Genomic DNA, 20,095 nt, shown 5'->3' with positions numbered 1-20,095 from the left:
AAAGATAAGAAGTGGATGACAGAGTCAAAGTAGGGAAATTCAACTAGAGAAGGAGGTTTGAAGGAATGGAAGCATCTGTCTCAATAAGAGGTGGGGAATCAATGATAAGATATCAACTCTTTATCAATTCACTGACTGAAGGTAAACATCTCCTCCCATAAGCCAGTTATGATGCAAGACTCCCCCTCCTCCTTTCCCCCTTCTCCTCCTGACCACAATAAATAATCTACCGGCACTTTCTTTCTGGGTACATATTTTCACTTAAGCACTTCTTTTGCTCTCTTTGGTCTACATACTTACACATGGCGGGAAGTATTCCCAATGTTTATCTGCAGCGACCATGTGTTTAGTTTTTCATCACATTATATTTAGACTTTCTTTCATCCTATTAAAGCCCAGTCAACCATCTTAACACAGTTTATATCCATGATGCAGTATGAAAACAATAAAAATTGTACACTACTGATTAAAAATGTAGTGCGTCAATAGGACTTTCAATGATTTCATACCACTTGGTAATGCCTTTTTTGAAGGCCATTTCCACTTTCGATAAGGCCACAGTAAGTAATAAGATTTATGAAACTGATTTAATCATGTTTAGGTCTTGCAAGTATAATCAAATTTTCTAAATTCAACGAAAAGTGAAGAGTCAGGAGTGATGTTGTGGAATCGAGACATAATAAAAACTTCGTTGCAAAGGTCCCTGATGATGACACAGTGCATCGAAACCATGGTCGAAATAAAGTTTTAACGGTGGAAAATTGCAACGAAGTTTTTATTATTTCTAAATTCAATATATGTATTGGGAACACAAGCATGTTGGGGAAGGTTGAATTGAGCAGATCACAGGCATAATAAAAGTTTCCTTAACTGGGACTCTACCACAGATCTGCATCTTGGAAGGCTGATGCTCTATCCATTGACCTATCGAGGAAATGTAAATTACACTGAAATCTGCAGGGGGTTTAGGCAACCAAGTGTCCCAATTCTTTGGCCAGAAGATGCTGTTGGGGAGCTATTTTACTCACCAAAGGGAAAAAATGGACAAAGGCACAAGAGGAAAGGATAGTTGGTAAAGCAAGCGTACAATATATATGCCATTTGATTAACTGAACCCTTTAAGTACTATTGTAATGACCCTTTGTGAAAGATGTGACAGTTCAACAATTATTGCTCAAGCAGGACCAGTTTAAATAGCTGGGTGCCCTGGGTCATATAAATATATTTAGATTGTATGTTCCCTTTTCAATATGTAAAACCTTTACAAAACTAAGCAAGTGGGCATCATTCCAGTAGATGAATATTAAAGAACTTACTTATAGTAGTCAGCACGTTAAAAATAAAATTAGATATTAGGGACATTATATTTGTTAATGCTAGAAGAAATAAATCAGTGCTTGAAAGAATTTAAGTGCATACTTAGTCCAACATCTGTTGAGGCAAGAATCCATTTCTAAGTAACCATTCACCCTCAATTCACTTCCTTCTAAAAGTAGAGGGATGTGAATTAGAGCAGTTGGGCCTATCCACATATTTGGATAATATTTTGTCAGATAATGGGGATAGTGAGAGGGATATTTTGAAAATGATGCTTTTTGGAGACACCAACATGGAGGTTATAATGATGCTAAAACCTTGTCCATCAGGATAGAGGATGAGAGTGGTTTGGATGCTTTTGGGATATTAATATTTAAAATAGTTCAAAAGCAGGATTAATAGAGAAGTAGAAAAAGCAAGGGTACTAGATAGGTTTGGATGATAGAAAGTGGGTATGGAAAATTTGACGTAGAGAGTTTTAAAGATAGGGATGTTTTCTAGCTGTATAAAAGGATGTGTAGGGGAGAAGATGTGAAAGAGAAAGACATTTTAGGAAACATGGGTGAGGGGTCAAAGTTTGAAGAAGACTACAGTAGAGAGCAGAAGTTGTTTCCCTGCAGCTGCACCAGGGGGTCAGGATAAAAACTAAATCATTGAAATTTGATCAAAAAAAATAAAATAATTACCACATTTTTGTGATTAAGTACTAAGACATGAATATTTATCACTATTCATATTTTATACCTGTACAACTCAGTAATAATTTCTACTGCGTGTGTAGCCCAAAATCTGATAATACTTCCCGTGCAGAACAGCTAGTCACAGTTTGCATTAATTTCAATATTCATTCAAAATATAGCACCTTTTTGTAAATATATGTATTTAGAGTGAGTCTAATTTTGTGGAGTAGGTTACTGGGGAGAGGTTAGATTTCATAGGGGAGGAAGGATTCATAGACTATGGGATATAGCCACCCCTGCCTATGCAAGAGTATATTTATAATACTAATGCAGTGCAATAGTTTTCAGGTCAGTCCAAAATCTACTTCTGCTTGGAAGAGTAGCTGTAACATTGACTGCCTATCAAGAAATCTGAATGGCAACACTCCTTGAGCCACTTTTACTCACCTGATGGCTGCTATAGTTGTTGGGTAATCCAAGTCCCAGATTATAAAACATTTCTAAAAAATTACTTTCAGTTGGATGTAGCCTTTCCGTACAAGTTCTTCCTCTTTCGGCTTAATGGTATGACATTTCTATTGCTGCAGGTACTTAAAAATGCAATTACCAACCGTCACGGTCCAGATAAAGTGTACATACTAATAATGTGCCACTAGTAGGAATAAAAATGAATCACGTGGTAATTGAATGCAAGGAAGAGTAGGAATACTTCTAAAATATTGCCATTAAACTTTAAAATTTTCACTGAACATCAACTTAAAAGTCTCAAAATTTTCCCATTCAGTACAGGGCCCCAGGAAATATGTGTGGAGGTAAGATGAGGGAAAGAGAAGTGTGAAGATGACCCAGAATATTGTTTATTAGTTCAAACCACCAATAAATAAATATTAAGCAGCAATGGATTACCCCAAAACAAAATCTGTAGCATCCAGAGCTACATACTGGGAATTACCTCAGACAAGAAGTCTGACAATTTTCAGGGTTTTGTCACATCACCTTAGGGTGAAACTTTACGACCAAAACTTAAAATAATGAATATATGTGATAGTTTAATAAATTAGGTTTAGGAATTTTCTTTTTCAGAATATTTAAAAAATACTTACATTCAATGACTGAAACATTAGAAGTGAACATGTCCAATTTTGAGAACATGGATGTTCCTTTGCAGCGGATAGTGACACCTAAGTGTAATACCTCTTAGTGTCATGAGTTTATTTGATTCCTAAAATTATATGAATTAGAAATTTACCTTTTAGACATCCTCAGCAGGTATTTCTACAAAATTTTAAGCAGGTTTTCTAAAAAATGGCGCTGTAACTACAGTGGAACTTCTCATAAATTATTACAGTTCAACGACGTGGAAGTAGAAAGTGTCCTTAGATAGAGGGGAGATTATAACATAATTTTCAGTGTTGTTATATATCTCAAAATTGTAATAAAATGAAACTAAAATATTGAACTGAATCATTATTTCCTTTGGAAATGCAGATTTTTTTTTAAATCTTCAACTTGGCAGACAGCATCAGCTGATGATATGAAAATTGTTTTGCAGAGGACTGAAGTTCCTTCATTTCAGATTTAACACCATCTCTTACTTCACTGTCTTCTTGATCTCCAATAATTTTGACATTTTCTGCTATGTTTACCCCACAATATACCATCAACAAATTCAAATCAATGGACACGTGATAGGGGCCTTCACCAACAACTTTTGATAAGTGCTCTAATTCTACAGATGCATCTTTTACCTTGGACATAACTTCCAAATTACAAAATCCCAATGTGAAAAAACATACTAGACCAGAATTTTTTTCACTCATTCAATCCATAATTTCACACCAAGATTGGTAATTGATTTTTGTCAGTTTGAGATTGCGCATAGAGATTTGGATTTTCTGCTTTTTCAAAATAGTTAGTGTAATGCAGTTTAAATTTATGCATCATGTCCTGGTCCATAGGTTGCAGAGCACTTATGCTTGAAGGGAAAAACATTAAAGTGACTATTTAATATCAAATTAGGACAACAGGGAAAATTTCCAACAAATAAAATCTTTTTTCCAATAACTGCTCTTGTGTAATACCTACATAATTTTACTTGTCTTTGAAGCTTTGCTAGTTTTCAGGTTTTCCAATTATGTGGGGTCTTATACATGTACTTCTTTTGCGTGAATGTGGCAATGTGCTTAAGCATTTCTTCAATGCTTTTCCTTCTGAGCAGCATTTTGATTTTAGAGCTGAAGTTTTTTGTAAGGTAGAGCCATCATAAACAATTTGTTTCATCAGCATTAAAAATATTTCTGGGTATAAAATTTTCCAGTAACCCAGGTAGCCTATAGGTAACAGTTTTGAACATAATGTAATGCTACATTCTAAATGAATGCTAAATTCTAAATAAATGTGAAATTCTAAATCTAAGCTGCATAGTATGCAACAACTTCTAGTGTAATAACAGGCCATACATACACAAATGATTTGCTCTCACCTTATTTAGCCACAAAACAAGTACTGAGTTATTTCTAGCCTTTGAAGGAAGATTTCATCATGGTTTGCATTCCAAAACTTCATAAAATTCCCCTAAGTTTGACTTTGACTCAACAACTCTTAAGGGTTTTATTAATATGTACAAAATTTCACAATTTAATGTATACATAAAATTCTTAAGTCCTTGATTTTCCACATTCCTTACTAAAATGTCCAACCAATTCAGGGTCATTTGCCAATGCCTATATGCATTTTAAATGCATATCATCAAGTTACTTCACAACAAAGTAATACAATAATCAAGATAAATACAAAAAAGTTAAGACATTAGCAATTATATGCCAGTTTTAATTAGTTTTATTATAGATAGAAACATTTAACAAGAATCTTATTCTCTTAATTCTTTCAAGTATAAGTGACTTACATCATAGGTGTAGTTCTATTATACATGTACATAATCTTACAAAATGAAAAAAAAACAATGCAATGCAGTTTGCATGGAATGCTCTTACATGAAATCTTGCAACAGTCACTTAAGTAAAGACCATTTTAACTGCTCTTTTGCTGATTGTAGGACCTAAAAAAATTGAAATTTTCATCATTATTCATATGGTTAAACATTTTCACATAAACATCAAGAAAGCAATATTAGTTAAAAAATTCTCACATGCATTATTTAAGTACTTACAAAAGAGTAATTTGAGAGGGGCCCACCAATTAAAAATCATTTAATAACATCCAATAAAAGTAATAACTGACATTTATAAATATGTTGGATTAGTGAATAGAAGGCCTTTCCCCCACATGCAGGCACAAATAATGTTCAAGAAAGAAAACTACATATAACTATTTATTGCCAAGTCTCAGGTTGGCCTAAATTCAAAATAAAAATATGCCTTCAGACACCACTTAGTTGAAATGCTCTACAATCATTACTATGGTAGATGAAATCACTTGGTTGATTTTCCACACTTTTAGTTGTCCTACTGTGGGACCTGCAACATTGTTCTTTCTAAAGGATATTATTTCACGGACGCTCTGGCAGGCTTCATGTTCATTTCAGATCCAAAAAAGACCAGTGAAATATTGTCCTCAAGATGGAATATTAAGAAACCCAAAAATAGGACATTCTCCAAGAACAAGTTTAAAAACTATTTACTAGTCAAGAAATTTAGGATATCAAAAATACTACAATCTCGGGAGAACAAGGATAAAAATGGCTCACATATGAAATTTACCTGATTATAGTTTATTCTTTGATCATGGGGCTAGTAGCCTGTGGTATTTTTTTGTAAATAGATTGACCTAATCTTTCCATCATAGGATATGAGACTGTTAACTGGTGGGTGTGCACAGCAGTTATCTAAATAGTGGAGTGCTTCCAGAAGTCTACAGTTATTTTTCTTAAATGCTGTTGTACCACAGGTGCACACATTCCATAGAACCAGGGAAAACTTAATTTTCAGTGATCCAATGTTCAATCCCTAAGCTAGCGTATTCAGCATCGCTGATTCTACCTGCAATTGCCACAGGAGGCAGCTTTTGGGTTCCCATTTTCTTCAAACAGAACAATGGAGTAATATGGTCTTTTAATTTGTATAAATAAAGCATTCAAATGGACTTATTGGAGATGGAAAGTGAGAGTTGAATGCTAAGTCACATTTACATACAGTAAATGAAATAATGAAAAGGGCTGAAATAAATTATAAAAATACCTGTGCTACTGTTTGCTCTCCGAGGGGTATGTCATCTGTACGTAAGGCTACCCTTTGTACCACTGCTGAAGAATCTGCTTCTAGAATGATTCTGAAAAATAAGCAATATGTATGAGAATCCAGTTCAGCAACATTGATACATTCCATAACGTCAGACTGGATATTATTTGAATGATTTTTCCCAGCATTTGACAACCTCCAAGTCTATACACACATAAATTATGAAATTATACAACACATTCAAATAAATTATATCATTACAAATGTTCTTTAACCGGTAGTGGGGGTAACTGAGGTGATATTTTTCATGTAGGTATATAAGTGTACCAATTATTATTCATGCTAAAGTTTTACATACCCTCCATCACATATTTCATCCATTGCTAACATTACTATGTCAAGATTCTCCAAAACAATCCTTTTCTCGACGTTTTTCCTCAGTATTTGGCTCACGGCATCATACAGGCAGTTGAGAACACTCATCAGTATAAGCTAGTAATACAAAGAATGAATTTAATTAGTGACCATTATTTCAAATCATCAAAATTTGCCAGAACAATTCAGCTCAATACCTCATTTTCTTGAGAACTTCCCATTACATAGAAAAACAAATCTACGTTACTCCTGTAAACACAAGTCAGACCATCTAACATTATTATTTCAGCATTGGCACGATGTGTTTTGCTGAACAAATTCTTTTCGAAAGCCTTTTGCTCTTTAGCAGTGGGAAATATGTTTTTGTCATAATATTTAGCTAATATCCGGTGGCCATCATTGTCCAGGATTGCCATTCCTTTAACGGTATATAACGTCGGTTCCTTGAAAATTCAAGAAATAAATAAATGACACATTTATAATTAATCAAAATTAATAAAGGCGGTATTCACCATTATTTACCATTTTTCCCCAAAGAAAGACTCGATTGCTGTAGGTTCAAATCCGCCGCAACTGATAGTTTGGTATATAGAATCGGGGTCGGTAATAGTAAAAATACGAATAACCTTCTGCCTCAAGTTCAGTGAATTACTAGAAAGAATAATTAGTGCTGAGACAAAAAATGATGATGAAAATATGCCTTACTACCACATGTAAACAAGACGTGGAAGAACCAGTCCGGGCTGCGTCTTACGCATTTCATTTATTTTCGCCTGCTGGCAAATTGAGAGAATCGGTAAGCGTGTTAAACCCCCTCCCACCACTTCGTCCCGGGTTGTTCTTACATGTGACTTTACTTGTGGTAAAGATAAGGTTGAATTTTGTTCTGTGAATATTGTATTAGTTGGAACCAGTTATTATGGTTCAGGATAAGGAAAATGAAGCAGTTCCTGCGGAAGGGTAATGGTGCACTGGATGATAAATAAACTAACTTTTCTCTGGTAAATATATTTGTTTTAATATGTTTTTTTATAGAACACAGGCTAAATCGAAGAAGCAGCTGAAGAAAGAAGCCAAAGACTCAGCAAAAGCTGCTAAAAAAGACAGAAAATCTCAAGTCGTAAGTTAATTATTGTTTCTAGTTCAATGCCTGAAAACAGCGTCCTTTACCTAAACGTTAACATTTTTTACCTAAGGCGGAAACCCAGCCTCCTGCCGATGATTATTCAGTTGGGAAATATGGTAATACTCCAATGATACAAAGTAAAGAGCATGTACAGCGGCATTATGTTCATGTGAAGGACTTGGACCCAGAAAGTGCAGGGAAGACAGTGTGGATACGTGGTCGTCTTCATACCAGTCGAGCCATAGGTCGGTGTTTGACGTGTGGTAAATTGCCCCATTGATACTTATTTTATATTTACTACTGTTTTTATGACTTTCAGGGAAGCAGTGTTTTGTGCTTATTAGACAACAGCAGTACACTGTGCAAGCTATTCTTGCTGTGAATGATGCAATCAGCAAACCAATGGTTAAGTTCGCCTCAAAGTATGTTTTTTCGTCAAACAGAAATATATGTGACTATGTCTTGATCAGTTTTCTCTCTCAAGTACGGATTTTCCCCATTTTTTAGCATTTCAAAGGAATCCATTGTAGATGTAGAGGCTGAAGTTTCAACAGTAGCATCTAAAATTGAAAAGTGCACCCAAAAGGATGTCGAGCTCCAGGTAAAACAGATATGGGTAATAAGTTCTGCAAAACCACAGCTTCCATTGCAAATCGAAGATGCAGCAAGGCCTATAACAGAAGAGGTAAGGGCATAGCCAGTTAAACTTAGCCAGGTTCAGTTCATTTAGATTTAATATTTTTATGAAAAATAACAAAATTTAATAAGGGGTGGCTCTGCTATTTTATTGCTATATATATCTCTGACTCACAAAACTGCCAAAGCCATCTGAATGGTAGCTACTCTTCAAAAATTTGTACGGAGAGATATTGACACATTACCTGACAATAATGATAGTTAGCACTTTCTTAGTGCCTTAACAGCTAAATATTAAAATCCGATTCCGTTAGCTGTTAAGATAATGTAATTATAAGTTTTATGATTTGATGATATAATAAGCCAATCTTCACACCGACTGCAAAGTCATTAGTCATTTCATTTTGTTAATTTTGAGTAAAATGGAATTATAAACAACTCATGTTGGAAATAGCATATTTTAGGATTTTTTTCCATCATGCGGACCACTCACCGGCTGAAATCTTGCTGAATTTCTATTTTAAAATTTACCATGATATTGTTTAATTAGGCATAACAGACTGATAGCTGATAGAGTATAACAATATTTTTGTAGATGCAAGTAGGCACATTAAATGACCATGTATTATGGCACAATAATTCTGTGCAATTATTATCTTAAGTATTTCACCAGGACAGTGCCATTTTCCCGAAATGGGCTTTTTTCTAAAAGCTGTCATTTGGAGTTGAATTTTATTCCCTAATTTTGTGCTTTATACTTTTGCCTCTCTTGATAGGAAGTGGAAGGACCAAATATTGCTGTTAATCAGGACACCAGGCTTGATAACAGAGTATTAGACCTGAGAACTCCTGCCAACCAAGCCATCTTCAGATTAGAAGCTGGAGTCTGTCGTCTTTTCCGTGACATACTTACCGATAAGGTATTAAAGTTTGTATGTTGAAGTTAAAGAAATAATTTTATTCTGCATGGTTTAAATATGAAAATATTTTCCATTATTTTTAATTGACACTGTTTCATCAATACTTGTAATATTACAAAACTGCATGTTCAGTTTAAAAAAAAACTATAAACACAGTAATTAACCTGAACTTCGGTTTGGTAGGTGGTGGTAGAGTTCACCCAATACTAAGCCCAACAACTTATTAAAATATTAAATAAAAAGTTCAAATCGGGCATTATTCATATTCCTTTTATTCATGGGTATTTAAAAGAAGTGTTTTCCATTATTAATAATTTTCTGACTGCAGTAAGTGGCATTAATTTGATGAAAGTTAATTTGAAATTTGCTAAATATCAATTTTTTTTACTGTAAAGAGGTCCCTGTATCTATGCTAAATAACATGTTTTTTTCCTAAAGTTGTGGGCATTCAGTTTTTCAAATGCACAAAAAATAAATGGAAATTAAAATTATTAATTTTACATCAAAAGTTATGGGTTGGGTTGTAAAAAGGGTTAATTTCCTCCTGCAGATGTGGGAAAATTTTGTTTATGAAATAATGTGCCATCCTTCATTATGGTTTCATTCAAAATTGGAGAAATTGACGAATAATGTCGTCTAATATTAGATGAGATATCTCTAAAGCCAGGAAATAATTCAGTATGGGTAAGCAGTTTTCCTGGTATCTGGTTTTATGTTCATGGCCATGGCATTGATTATTCTGTCTGGCATAATAATTTTTCCATGCCACAATTTTAGCATAGATAACTTTCCGGAAAGGGTCGCAGGTTGAAGATGAGTTAACCTGGAATTAAAGGCATTTAAAATTTGTTTAATTTACTTTTTGAGATGGGAGAATTATGAATCGTATTTCAGAAACTAAAAATGGAAATTTAATTAGTGGGAATAACTTGTAAGGAATTCTGTGATTCATGAAACTAAACTGTTTGCCTCAAGGAAGTTTAAGTTAATCAGTTGATACAATTAAATTTTCATCCATTGCTTTTATCATTCATATTTTTCGTTACAATTTCAAATTAATTCCACTCTAATACACTTTGAATTGGTTATCCCATATAGTGTCACATATAATTAAAATAGTGTATTTACATATTGTGCATTCGTAAGTATTATAATAATGTACATATAATATATTCATATAAATACATGAAATGAACACAATTGGCTGGCCTTGGTGGTGGTGGGGTAACATCCTCATCTGTCAATCCAAGGGTCATTGGTTTGATTCCTGCTTGGGTGGGTTTCATCCACCTAGGGCTTGGGTGTTGGTAATCGTCTCCATTGTTTTCACTGTTAATAGTCTGATGTAAATGGGTCACAGTAGTCCAGTGGGTAGAGCCTTGGACTGCTGACCGGAGGGTCCCGGGTTCAATTCCTGGGCAAGGCACTCTGGGCACCTGCAACTCCACCCAAGCTAAAGTGATTTTTCGGGTACCAGGTCTTCCTGGGAAACCATAACCGGCACAGGGAAAGGAACTGGCCCCCCTACCCTGAAGTGTGAATTTTCACACGCCGTATAGGGCTTAGTACTGGGTGATCTCTACCATCACCTACTAAACCGACCTTCGGGTTGATTACTGTGTTTATGGTTTAGTCTGATGTAAAGGCCAAAAAGTGTTGTTTTCGGACTAAGGCCAAATAAATAATAAAATACCTTGGAGAAAGTATAATACCTTAAGTTGTACATATAAAACAATGCTGTGGTATGGTGACACCTTTTTAACTTTTGGAACAAGTGAATAAGTTTGTATGCAATGAGAACAAGTTGGCATTTGGATTTTTTTAGTGAGGGTTGGGTTTTTGGGAATGAACTCACTCTTATCCTTGATGGTTATATCCAGCATTAAATGCATAAAACCTGAATTTAAAACTGATATATTATGCTTGAATATCTTTCGTCAGGGATTTGTTGAAATTCATACCCCAAAAATCATCTCTGCCGCCAGTGAAGGAGGAGCCAATGTGTTCACTGTGTCCTATTTCAAAGGCTCTGCATATCTGGCGCAAAGCCCTCAACTGTACAAACAAATGGCCATAGCGGCAGACTTTGATCGTGTGTTCACCGTGGGGGCAGGTACGTGTCTTCAAATATGGACAAATTCTGATATCATAAATTTAAGAAGTAGTGTGAATTGCATTCTGCATATCATATTTTTAATGGAACAACTTAAGCAAGTTGCATTGAATATGCAAGTTGTATAATTGAACAATTCATCTATGTATAACTAGTGTGATAATTTTTTGTGTGGCCATAATCACCAACCCCACCATGGGTTGTGGTTTGGTTTTGAAAAAAAAATGGAAGTTTTTTTTCTACATCTAGTAAACTATGCTAGAGGAACCATCATGGTTAAATTTGGTCTGCAGGCATGCAGAAAATAGGTGGAAAACCATTTTTTTAAATGGAAAATTGAGAGGCAACGTAATAATGGGCAAAATTCTTCATTTTTTTAGTTTTTCGTGCTGAAGACAGTAACACTCATCGCCATCTAACTGAATTTGTAGGCTTGGACTTGGAAATGGCTTTTAAACACCATTATCATGAAGTTTTGGATGTAATAGGGCAGACTTTTACTGATATGTTCCGTGGTCTACAAGAAAAGTAAGCTCTTCTTGTTACTCTTGGTAATCAATAATTACATTGCTCTCAAATAATACTATTAATTTTTATTCATTGTATACTTATTGCTGAATTATCTACCACTGTTGCATAGTGCTAATGACCTTTCATCACCTGTTCAAAAGCTAATTATTCCCTCTCCAAGATAACTAAGCTTATATTGTATTTAACTCTGAAACTTGTAACTCAATGCAAGTTCGTTGGGATTAAAATATATAGTAGATGATATGTATCTTCATTTTGTACAGAATTAATGATAAAAACTATGGCATCTCTAATTGTAATATGTAATTTTGAGATAGAGTATTAAGAATGAATAATGTGTTTTTCTATTTACCCCTTTGATTTCTATTTTGCCTATTACCGACAATTACGTGACTTTTGCAGATATTCTGCAGAAATAGCTGCAGTGGCCAAGCAATATCCTGTGGAGCCATTTGTATTCTTGGACCCTCCTCTGCGATTGGAGTTCAGTGAAGCTAGGGCCCTCCTGAAGGAGGCTGGTGTGGACCTGGGGGAAGAAGATGACCTCAGTACCCCTGATGAGAAGCTACTTGGAAGACTGGTGAAAGCTAAGGTTCCTGTCGCCTATTATGATGTTACTAAAGTTAACTGGTACTTAATGAAAGATTCAGTACTTTCTCCAGGTGGAGATAGTGGGGATACCTGTGGCCTAACTTTCTATTAAGTATGTTTGCAATCCATCAATGCATAATTAATTTTTCCAAACACAAAAGGGCCTACTGTTTTGTCAAAAATGTTGCCGTAAAAATAAATGGGATCTGGGTAATTGTTAAGAACTAACAAAGGCTAATTGCATATCTCATCCAATCTCTGTTAGCTTAATACTACTAAAATCTAGGCAGCTTAATTATGCTTGTGTTTCTTATTTGGCATTGACTTTTTTTGACCTCTTCAAATAACAGCACTGTTGATGACCAATGTTAGTTACATTTCATTTTATTTAAAACTGATTAATATTATTTTCCAAAGATTGGAAGCAAATAAAAGCATTGGAAACTAAATAGGAGCTTGAAATTCAACATGAAGCATACAGAAATAAGGAAACCTTTGTATATGATGAGTCAGTCATTCTTCAAAATTTTCGATGCTAGACCTCTGTTTACTTGCATTGATTGTGCCCAATCGTATTAGCAGATTTATGTTATTTATATTATTTATTTTATTATAGTCTTGTGAGGTGTTTCATTTATAAAATTATGAAAATACACTTACAATCTTTTTCTGTGACTTCCATTTTAATTAAACCTTGATTTTTACATATTTTCCACTGATCCTTTCAAAATGTAAATTTGAGGTCAGAGAATTATGAGTTTTTGATGCTGAATATATTTTCTAGTGAATGATAATCAAAACTGAGTTATCTTTGTAAATGCTTCTTTTTCCAAAAATCAGATAATGTTCTTTTATGCAACCTGATACTGGTCATCCTAGTGTTTAGTTAATTTTAATTATGTATTTTGATATCTTAAAACAAAATGTAAACACAATACATGCAAGTAAAACAGCATAACTTTTTTTGTGTACATTAAAGACATGCTATTACAAGCCTGGTTACATAAAAATTCAGGTAACTTAAAGCTAAGTATAATCCTCAGCCTAAAGCACAAAATTTGAATGCTTTTAGTACAGGTGGAGTACAGGATATCTCTAAAAAGTAATTTTTAGCCATTTCTGGTTGCTTGACCGGCAAATGAATTGCTAATTTCAAAAATTTACCCAAGATATTGTACACAATTAAGTGTTTGCATGTTTGATTTTTAGTATGCTCGTTGAGGAGGCCTTATATCTCTGATTTTCATGTACTTGGGAGAAAAAACTCCCACACATATTGGGAAATTTGTTGTACGTAAATATCGCACAAATCAAAGTAAGTACCTCATATAATTTGAAAATCCTTATCTTATATATTGCAGTTTGACACAGATTTCTATATCCTAGACAAGTATCCATTAGCTGTCAGACCTTTCTACACCATGCCAGACCCAAATAATCCTGTGAGTATTTCTTGTTTTAAAATTCTTTATATCATTAGTTACTTAAACCTCTAGCAATATTATATCATTTTGTCAATTTCATGAATACCCTTGTTCAAAAAGTACATTTTGGCTATGGATATGCAACCTTAAATTCTCTTTAACAGTTCAGTTGCTATTTTGTAACAGCCACTTAATCTGTAGCTTATAGATTATAATATTTGCTTGGGATCAAAGTGATGTTCCCGTATTTTTTGAAAGAGTTAATGTACATTGTGCGAAGAATGTTTAAATTATATTTCTATCATTTGCTAGATTCATTCATGAAAGATAAGGGCTATATATTCTTTGTGTTTTGCAGAAAACATCTAATTCATATGATATGTTCATGCGTGGAGAAGAAATATTGTCCGGAGCCCAACGAATCCATGACCCAGAATATCTTACTGAGAGGGCAAAAGTTCATGGAGTGGGTGAGTATTTGGATTATTTTAATGAAGTAGAAAATCCTAAATCAGTTCTTAAATCATCTCGTTATGAATAATACGGGTGTACTTTTCAATAGCAAAATTACTTCATAAAATGAATTACTATTGAAAGGAAAGATGTTTGCAGCAGCAATGAAAACATATTACATTATTTACAACAAATGCCAATAAATTTCATATCGATTACTAATAACTGCCCTTCAAATTCTTGTATTATTTATGAAATAAGTCTATGTCAAAGGATTTCCCCAAATAAATGCTTTCATAGGAGAAAGGAAATTCTAATTAAAAGCACTTACTTTAATTACTGATTTTGGGGTAGCATAGTAATAGTGCACAAGGCTATTAACTGGAGGACCCAGGTTTAATTCCTGGTGACATGGGATACCCTTGGCATCACCCAAGTGTTCTGTTCTTCGGGTACCAGATTTCCCTGGCAAAGCATAGACGGCACAGGGTAAGGAACTGGGACAATGGCTATGTCCATGAGTGAATTTCACTCATTGTATATGAGTTGGTGTTTTGGAGCTCTGCCCTCGTCTATCAAAGCAACGTTTTTGTTGATTACTGTTATTGATTGGAGCGGTATCGTGTTATCAGCTAGCCCTATAGTGGTGTTGCTTTCTGTGTCTGAGAGTGAATAATGCATTACAAACAACACCGGTTCCTGAGTATCAGATGACAATCAAATGTTTCCTATTCCCAGTAGAATTTTGGCCCATCTTAACGGTTATTACCAGTTTTCCAGCCTTGCAATATCCATTAGAGGTCCGCCAATCTTGAAAAGTAGTGATGGTGTATTTTGACGGAAATGAAAGAAGGGAAAGGAGGAAAATGCTCGGGCTATCCAGCCTACTGGGTAATTCATATTTTTGGTGCATTTCATTTCAATATTATAATTTCTAAAAAGTTATTGCTCATTGTTTTTTGATCAAATGACCTTGGGTATCAGCATATTCTTTAGAAAATGAATTTCATGCCGAGTATATACTAGCATAGTGTAGTACGTATGTTGTAATTTGTAAATATATCTTGCACTCAAAGCACACATTTCAGTATAAAGTTTTAATCTTTATCTAAACACCATTCTCCTGAATGACTTTAAAAAAGAAAAGTTTTTATGAATGCTTAAAAAATTGATAGCTTCATATTAGTTCGGAGTTTTAGCTGTTGGAAATGAAATGCTGATGCTAATAATTTTGTACGTCAACCTGAAAATATTCAACATCCAAGTTTATCCAACTACATAAAATTTTAGCATAAATGATACCACCAGACCACAGTAATCAGCCCGAAGGTTTGCTTCATTGGTGAAAGAGCTCAACATATACAAAGCCCTTTGTGGCATGTGAAACTTGCACATCACGATAGGGAGACCAGTTCCTTACCCTGTACTGTCAGCAATTCTCCAGAGTGTTCTGACTGCTTGAAAAATCACACAGCTTGGATGAAGGTGAGGATGCCCAGAGGCATCGCCAAGAATAAAACCCAGGCCCTCCAATCAGCCCAGTGCTGTATCCATTGGACCACCATGTTTCCATAAGTGATACCATATGCGCAATGCATAGTAATTCATTTTCACAAGAAAATTACTTATTTATTGGCTTCCTCGAGATAGTTTTTGTTTATTTTGCTCCTTAGTTCAATTTCATATAAATGAAGTCATAGGCAGAATTTAAGATCTTTTCTAATGGTTCCTTTGCACAAAGCATGAACAGAAACAGAATTATCACAAACCTCCATATTTTAAATGTCAGTGGTTGGCTAAGACTAGCTCCCCAACATTTGAGTTGGTAAATTTTGCCATCATGTAATGGAGATGACTTTTTTGTTAGTGATAATGTAATTCGACCTTTGTGCCTACTTCTTTGTGTGTACGTTAGTTAAGGTTGGAATATCTTCGGAACCATATTCTTTAGCAGCTGACTCTGAAGTAGACACCCCACTGGATCAGAAAAACTTGTGTGTGTATAATTTTGAGATTATCTATACGTATGGGCTAGGAAAAGAAGGTGGATTTAACTGAACTGCTTTGATTTGAATGTCCGCCTAAATCCCTCTTACAATCATCTTAGGTCCTGTCCAATATATTTCAGCTTACCTCAAGGCCACAGTTTTGAGTGACATAGTCAAACTTACTTGGGCAAATGTTTATACCCCCAGCCCCTTATTGCTATGTTTGGGTAAACTGTTACATGAGTAGGTAGATGTGGAATGACATTTAAACTAGCCATAAGTATCTCCTGATACTAATTATGGCATGTGTCAATATGACTGGATGGACTTTTAAGGAGAGTACATTAATTTTGCCCTTTTTCTTTTTTCCACAATTTTCTATATTTAATTTGGTCATCTGTAGTTCAACGATAGCTCATGATGGAGAATGGCATTTTTTGGCATAGAAACTACTTCCTTTCATTGAGTCTAAACTCTCTCTGAGGTGTCAATAGATTAACTTGAAAGGCAAAATATTGTTGTGTGTAAAGGAATTTTATTCCAGGAAAAGAACAATAAAAGAGAAATGTTTGTCTATTTAGTTTGGTGGGTTACTTATATAGGTTGGCCGTTAATTGGTTGATTATTCTTAATTGATACTTTGACCCCATTGGTTTCCTTATAAATAAATAAGCTATTAATCTTTGAAATTGATCCTTTCATTCATGTGTTCTTTTTTATCCCTAGACATTGAGAAAATTGCTGCATACATTGAGTCCTTTCGCTATGGCTGTCCTCCACATGCCGGAGGCGGAATTGGGATGGAAAGAGTGGTCATGTTGTACCTTGGACTGGATAATATTAGGAAAACATCAATGTTCCCAAGAGACCCCAAGAGGATCACTCCATAAAAAAATACTACATTTGGCTGTGGAGTATAAGAGTAAAGGCATTTGATAATTTGTGTGATTTTTCTTAGAAACCAGAATAGACATCTTGAGATATTGAGTGAATTCATATTTTTTATTGGAGAGGTGAACATGAACATCCATGCTTTATTGCAATATGGAAAATATATTCAAACTTTTTTACGCAATCATGTATTAAAAATGGGAAAATCAGTGGTAGTTTGGTCATGGATTTGGAAATGAAAAATTATTTTACATTGGTGCTCAAAAATATTCCCTGTCAGTCTTGTCCCTATTTTCTAAGAATTAATAAAATTGAATGTCTGAATTTGATTAAATTTTACTGCAACTCGAGTCACATAGTGAATTTATTGCTGAATTTTCTTTTTCATCCTCAGATTGGTATGTATTTCATCCTATGCAAAGTAACAACTGAGCTCCCAAAAGCCATTATCTGCCATTTTCTTGAATTTTTCCAATATCTGGGCCATTTTTTAAATATGGACTTAATAAGTTTATGTAATAGAAGACTGCGTAAAACTGGAACTTTGATCATGAAACTTCAAAAGCATATTATTAAATTCATAATAGTTTTATTATTTCCTTAACATAAACATCTTGGAGTATGGAAAGTTTTATGAGCAGTTGTATACATTTTTAATCAACTTGTTTTGTGACTTTTGGAATTCTCTAAGCAGAATTGGTCTGCTTATGTGCGTTTATGTAAATTGATTTGTTGCCTTTAATAAAGTCTTGAAATGGCATTTTCCATTTTAAAGTTTTGTCATGACAGGTATATTGTACTATCCTATACCATACAACTATTAATTGCTTGCAGACCCAGTTATTACTTTGTTGAAGCTGTATTTTCATTTAGCTGTTTGCACACTTATTGTTCTTATTCTTACCTAGTATCAGTCAATAGTTGATTTTTTTACAGCATGGATTCAAATTTACTGAAAGACCATGTCCATGTTAAAGTACAATACATAAGATATAGCTGGAGTCAATGTATCCATTCTCATGATAGCCATTATCACAATTTTTGTTGTATCATATGGTTCATGGAAAAGTAATTTGAGTTATGAATTCTACATCTACATCATACCCTGCATGCCGCTGCAAGGGTGTGTGGTGGGGGGTGTTAGTTAACCACGTACAAATTCAAAATATTTATGCGAACCCCCACACGTATGATATATATATATATATATTTATATGTATATATATATATATATATATATATATATATATATATATATATATATATATTTATATATACTGATTGTACGGAAAAACTCACACAAGCGGCACAATAATGGACTGACACAATATAACAAAAATAGAATAGAATAGAAACATTAAAAGGACACTCACACGGTAAATTGTTCGAGCTTTCGGCCCTCTCAGAGGCCTTCTTCAAGAGAGATCAGAAGAGACTCTCTTGAAGAAGGCCTCTGAGAGGGCCGAAAGCTCGAGCAATTTACCATGTGAGTGTCCTTTTAATGTTTCTATTCTATTCTATTTGTGTTATATTGTGTCTGCCCATTATATTTATATTTATATATATATATATATATATATATATATATATATATATATATATATATATATATATATATATATATATATATATGCAAAAACCTTTTTAACTCACACACATGCAAATACATAAACTGTCAACTAACAAACACATGCAACTTGTAATGTAGTAAGAATGTATCCAATAATATGCAAGCTAGAATTTGGAAAGTAAGAAGGCAAAATTCCACTACCACATGGACATGCAACATACAATGGTCTCCACCTCCAAGGACAAAGGTAAGAAATGTGACACAAGGCTGCAGGTGGCATGAGGGTCCCCCCCACAAATTTGTGGGGCTGTAAGTGATAAATGGTAATGTATCCGTGACATTACTCTTCTTGTACATATACATGACTTAAGTTTTTTATATGCAAGTAATGATGACCAAATCAGAATGGTATGCTACCTGTTTAGGAGAATAGGTTGACAACCCTTCATGCTCCCCTTTCTCACCTGATCCCTGGCCACAAGCGTTGTGAAGATGCTCCTGCATCATCCCATACTCATCATCATCAGTATTTCAATCCTAGGCTTGGTTTACTGCAGCCCTCCATCCTACTCTATTTAATGTCAATACCCTCAATCCTTGATACTTTCTCTGTTTTCATCCTTCTTAATCTGTCCCATGTACATGTCTCTTGATCTTCGTTGTGGAATCTTCCCTTCTATTTTTCCTTCTAATATATTCCTAATCAATCCATTGTGCCTCAATGTGTGTCCGATCCATCTATTTCTTCTTTGCCGTAGAGTTCTCCATATGGTCCTATCCTCTTCTGCTCTTCTATATACTTCCTCGTTCATTACTTTGTCTGTCCATTTAATCTTTAGCATTCTCCTCCAACAACATGTTTCAAAGGCTTACATTTTTCGCTGATCCGCATTTCCAAGTCTCGGGACCATAGGGTGCCATGCTCCACATGAAAGTGGTGACGAATAGTTTCCTTGTTTCCAGCTTTAGGTTCTTTGAACATAGTGATTGCCCCTTCTTCATGAATCTGTTCTTAGCTTGGGCTATTCTTCGCTTGATGTCGGTCGAACTTCTTCGATCCCATGTAATGCTGCTGCCCAGGTTGATGAAGGATTCCACCTGTTCTAGTTTCACCCCTCAAATTTTGATATCTTCATTCAGCTTCTCTCTTCCACACACAAGGATTATAGTTTTCTTCTTGCTGATGTTCATATTATATTGCCCCAGTGCTTGATCCTGCATTATACTATATCGCTTGAATACCATGTAAGATTCTCAGGACTGAGATTGATGGAGGACATCCAG

The 20,095-nt window shown here is 34.6% G+C and overlaps 2 protein-coding genes across 3 annotated transcripts; one reads left to right on the top strand and one right to left on the bottom strand.

Moving 5' to 3' along the window:
- Positions 1-4,593: 4,593 nt before the first annotated feature.
- zetaCOP (COPI coat complex subunit zeta) lies at positions 4,594-7,316 on the bottom strand. Its single transcript, XM_071594239.1, has 5 exons — positions 7,091-7,316; positions 6,766-7,011; positions 6,552-6,685; positions 6,194-6,284; positions 4,594-5,055 (listed from the first exon to the last, which is right to left on the bottom strand). The coding sequence occupies exons 1-5, from the start codon at positions 7,091-7,093 to the stop codon at positions 5,008-5,010; spliced, it is 522 nt and encodes a 173-aa protein (XP_071450340.1). The 5' UTR covers positions 7,094-7,316; the 3' UTR covers positions 4,594-5,007.
- Positions 7,317-7,381: 65 nt separating this feature from the next.
- AspRS (aspartyl-tRNA synthetase) lies at positions 7,382-18,001 on the top strand. Of its 2 annotated transcripts, XM_071594230.1 has the most exons (13): positions 7,382-7,528; positions 7,604-7,688; positions 7,765-7,939; positions 8,014-8,116; positions 8,202-8,379; positions 9,107-9,250; positions 11,192-11,363; positions 11,744-11,891; positions 12,297-12,486; positions 13,847-13,927; positions 14,268-14,379; positions 17,077-17,272; positions 17,636-18,001. In XM_071594230.1, the coding sequence occupies exons 1-12, from the start codon at positions 7,488-7,490 to the stop codon at positions 17,238-17,240; spliced, it is 1,593 nt and encodes a 530-aa protein (XP_071450331.1). In that variant the 5' UTR covers positions 7,382-7,487; the 3' UTR covers positions 17,241-17,272; positions 17,636-18,001. The 2 variants fall into 2 exon arrangements, with proteins under 2 accessions (XP_071450331.1, XP_071450324.1); XM_071594223.1 differs by having other exon boundaries at positions 17,077-18,001.
- Positions 18,002-20,095: the final 2,094 nt, after the last annotated feature.

The sequence above is a fragment of the Hetaerina americana genome, unplaced genomic scaffold (assembly GCF_022747635.1).
Source record: "Hetaerina americana unplaced genomic scaffold, ioHetAmer1.1.p SCAF_1, whole genome shotgun sequence".
Taxonomy (NCBI): domain Eukaryota; kingdom Metazoa; phylum Arthropoda; class Insecta; order Odonata; family Calopterygidae; genus Hetaerina; species Hetaerina americana.
The sequence above is the reverse complement of the archived record's forward strand: the minus strand, read 5'-3'. Positions and strand labels throughout refer to the sequence as shown.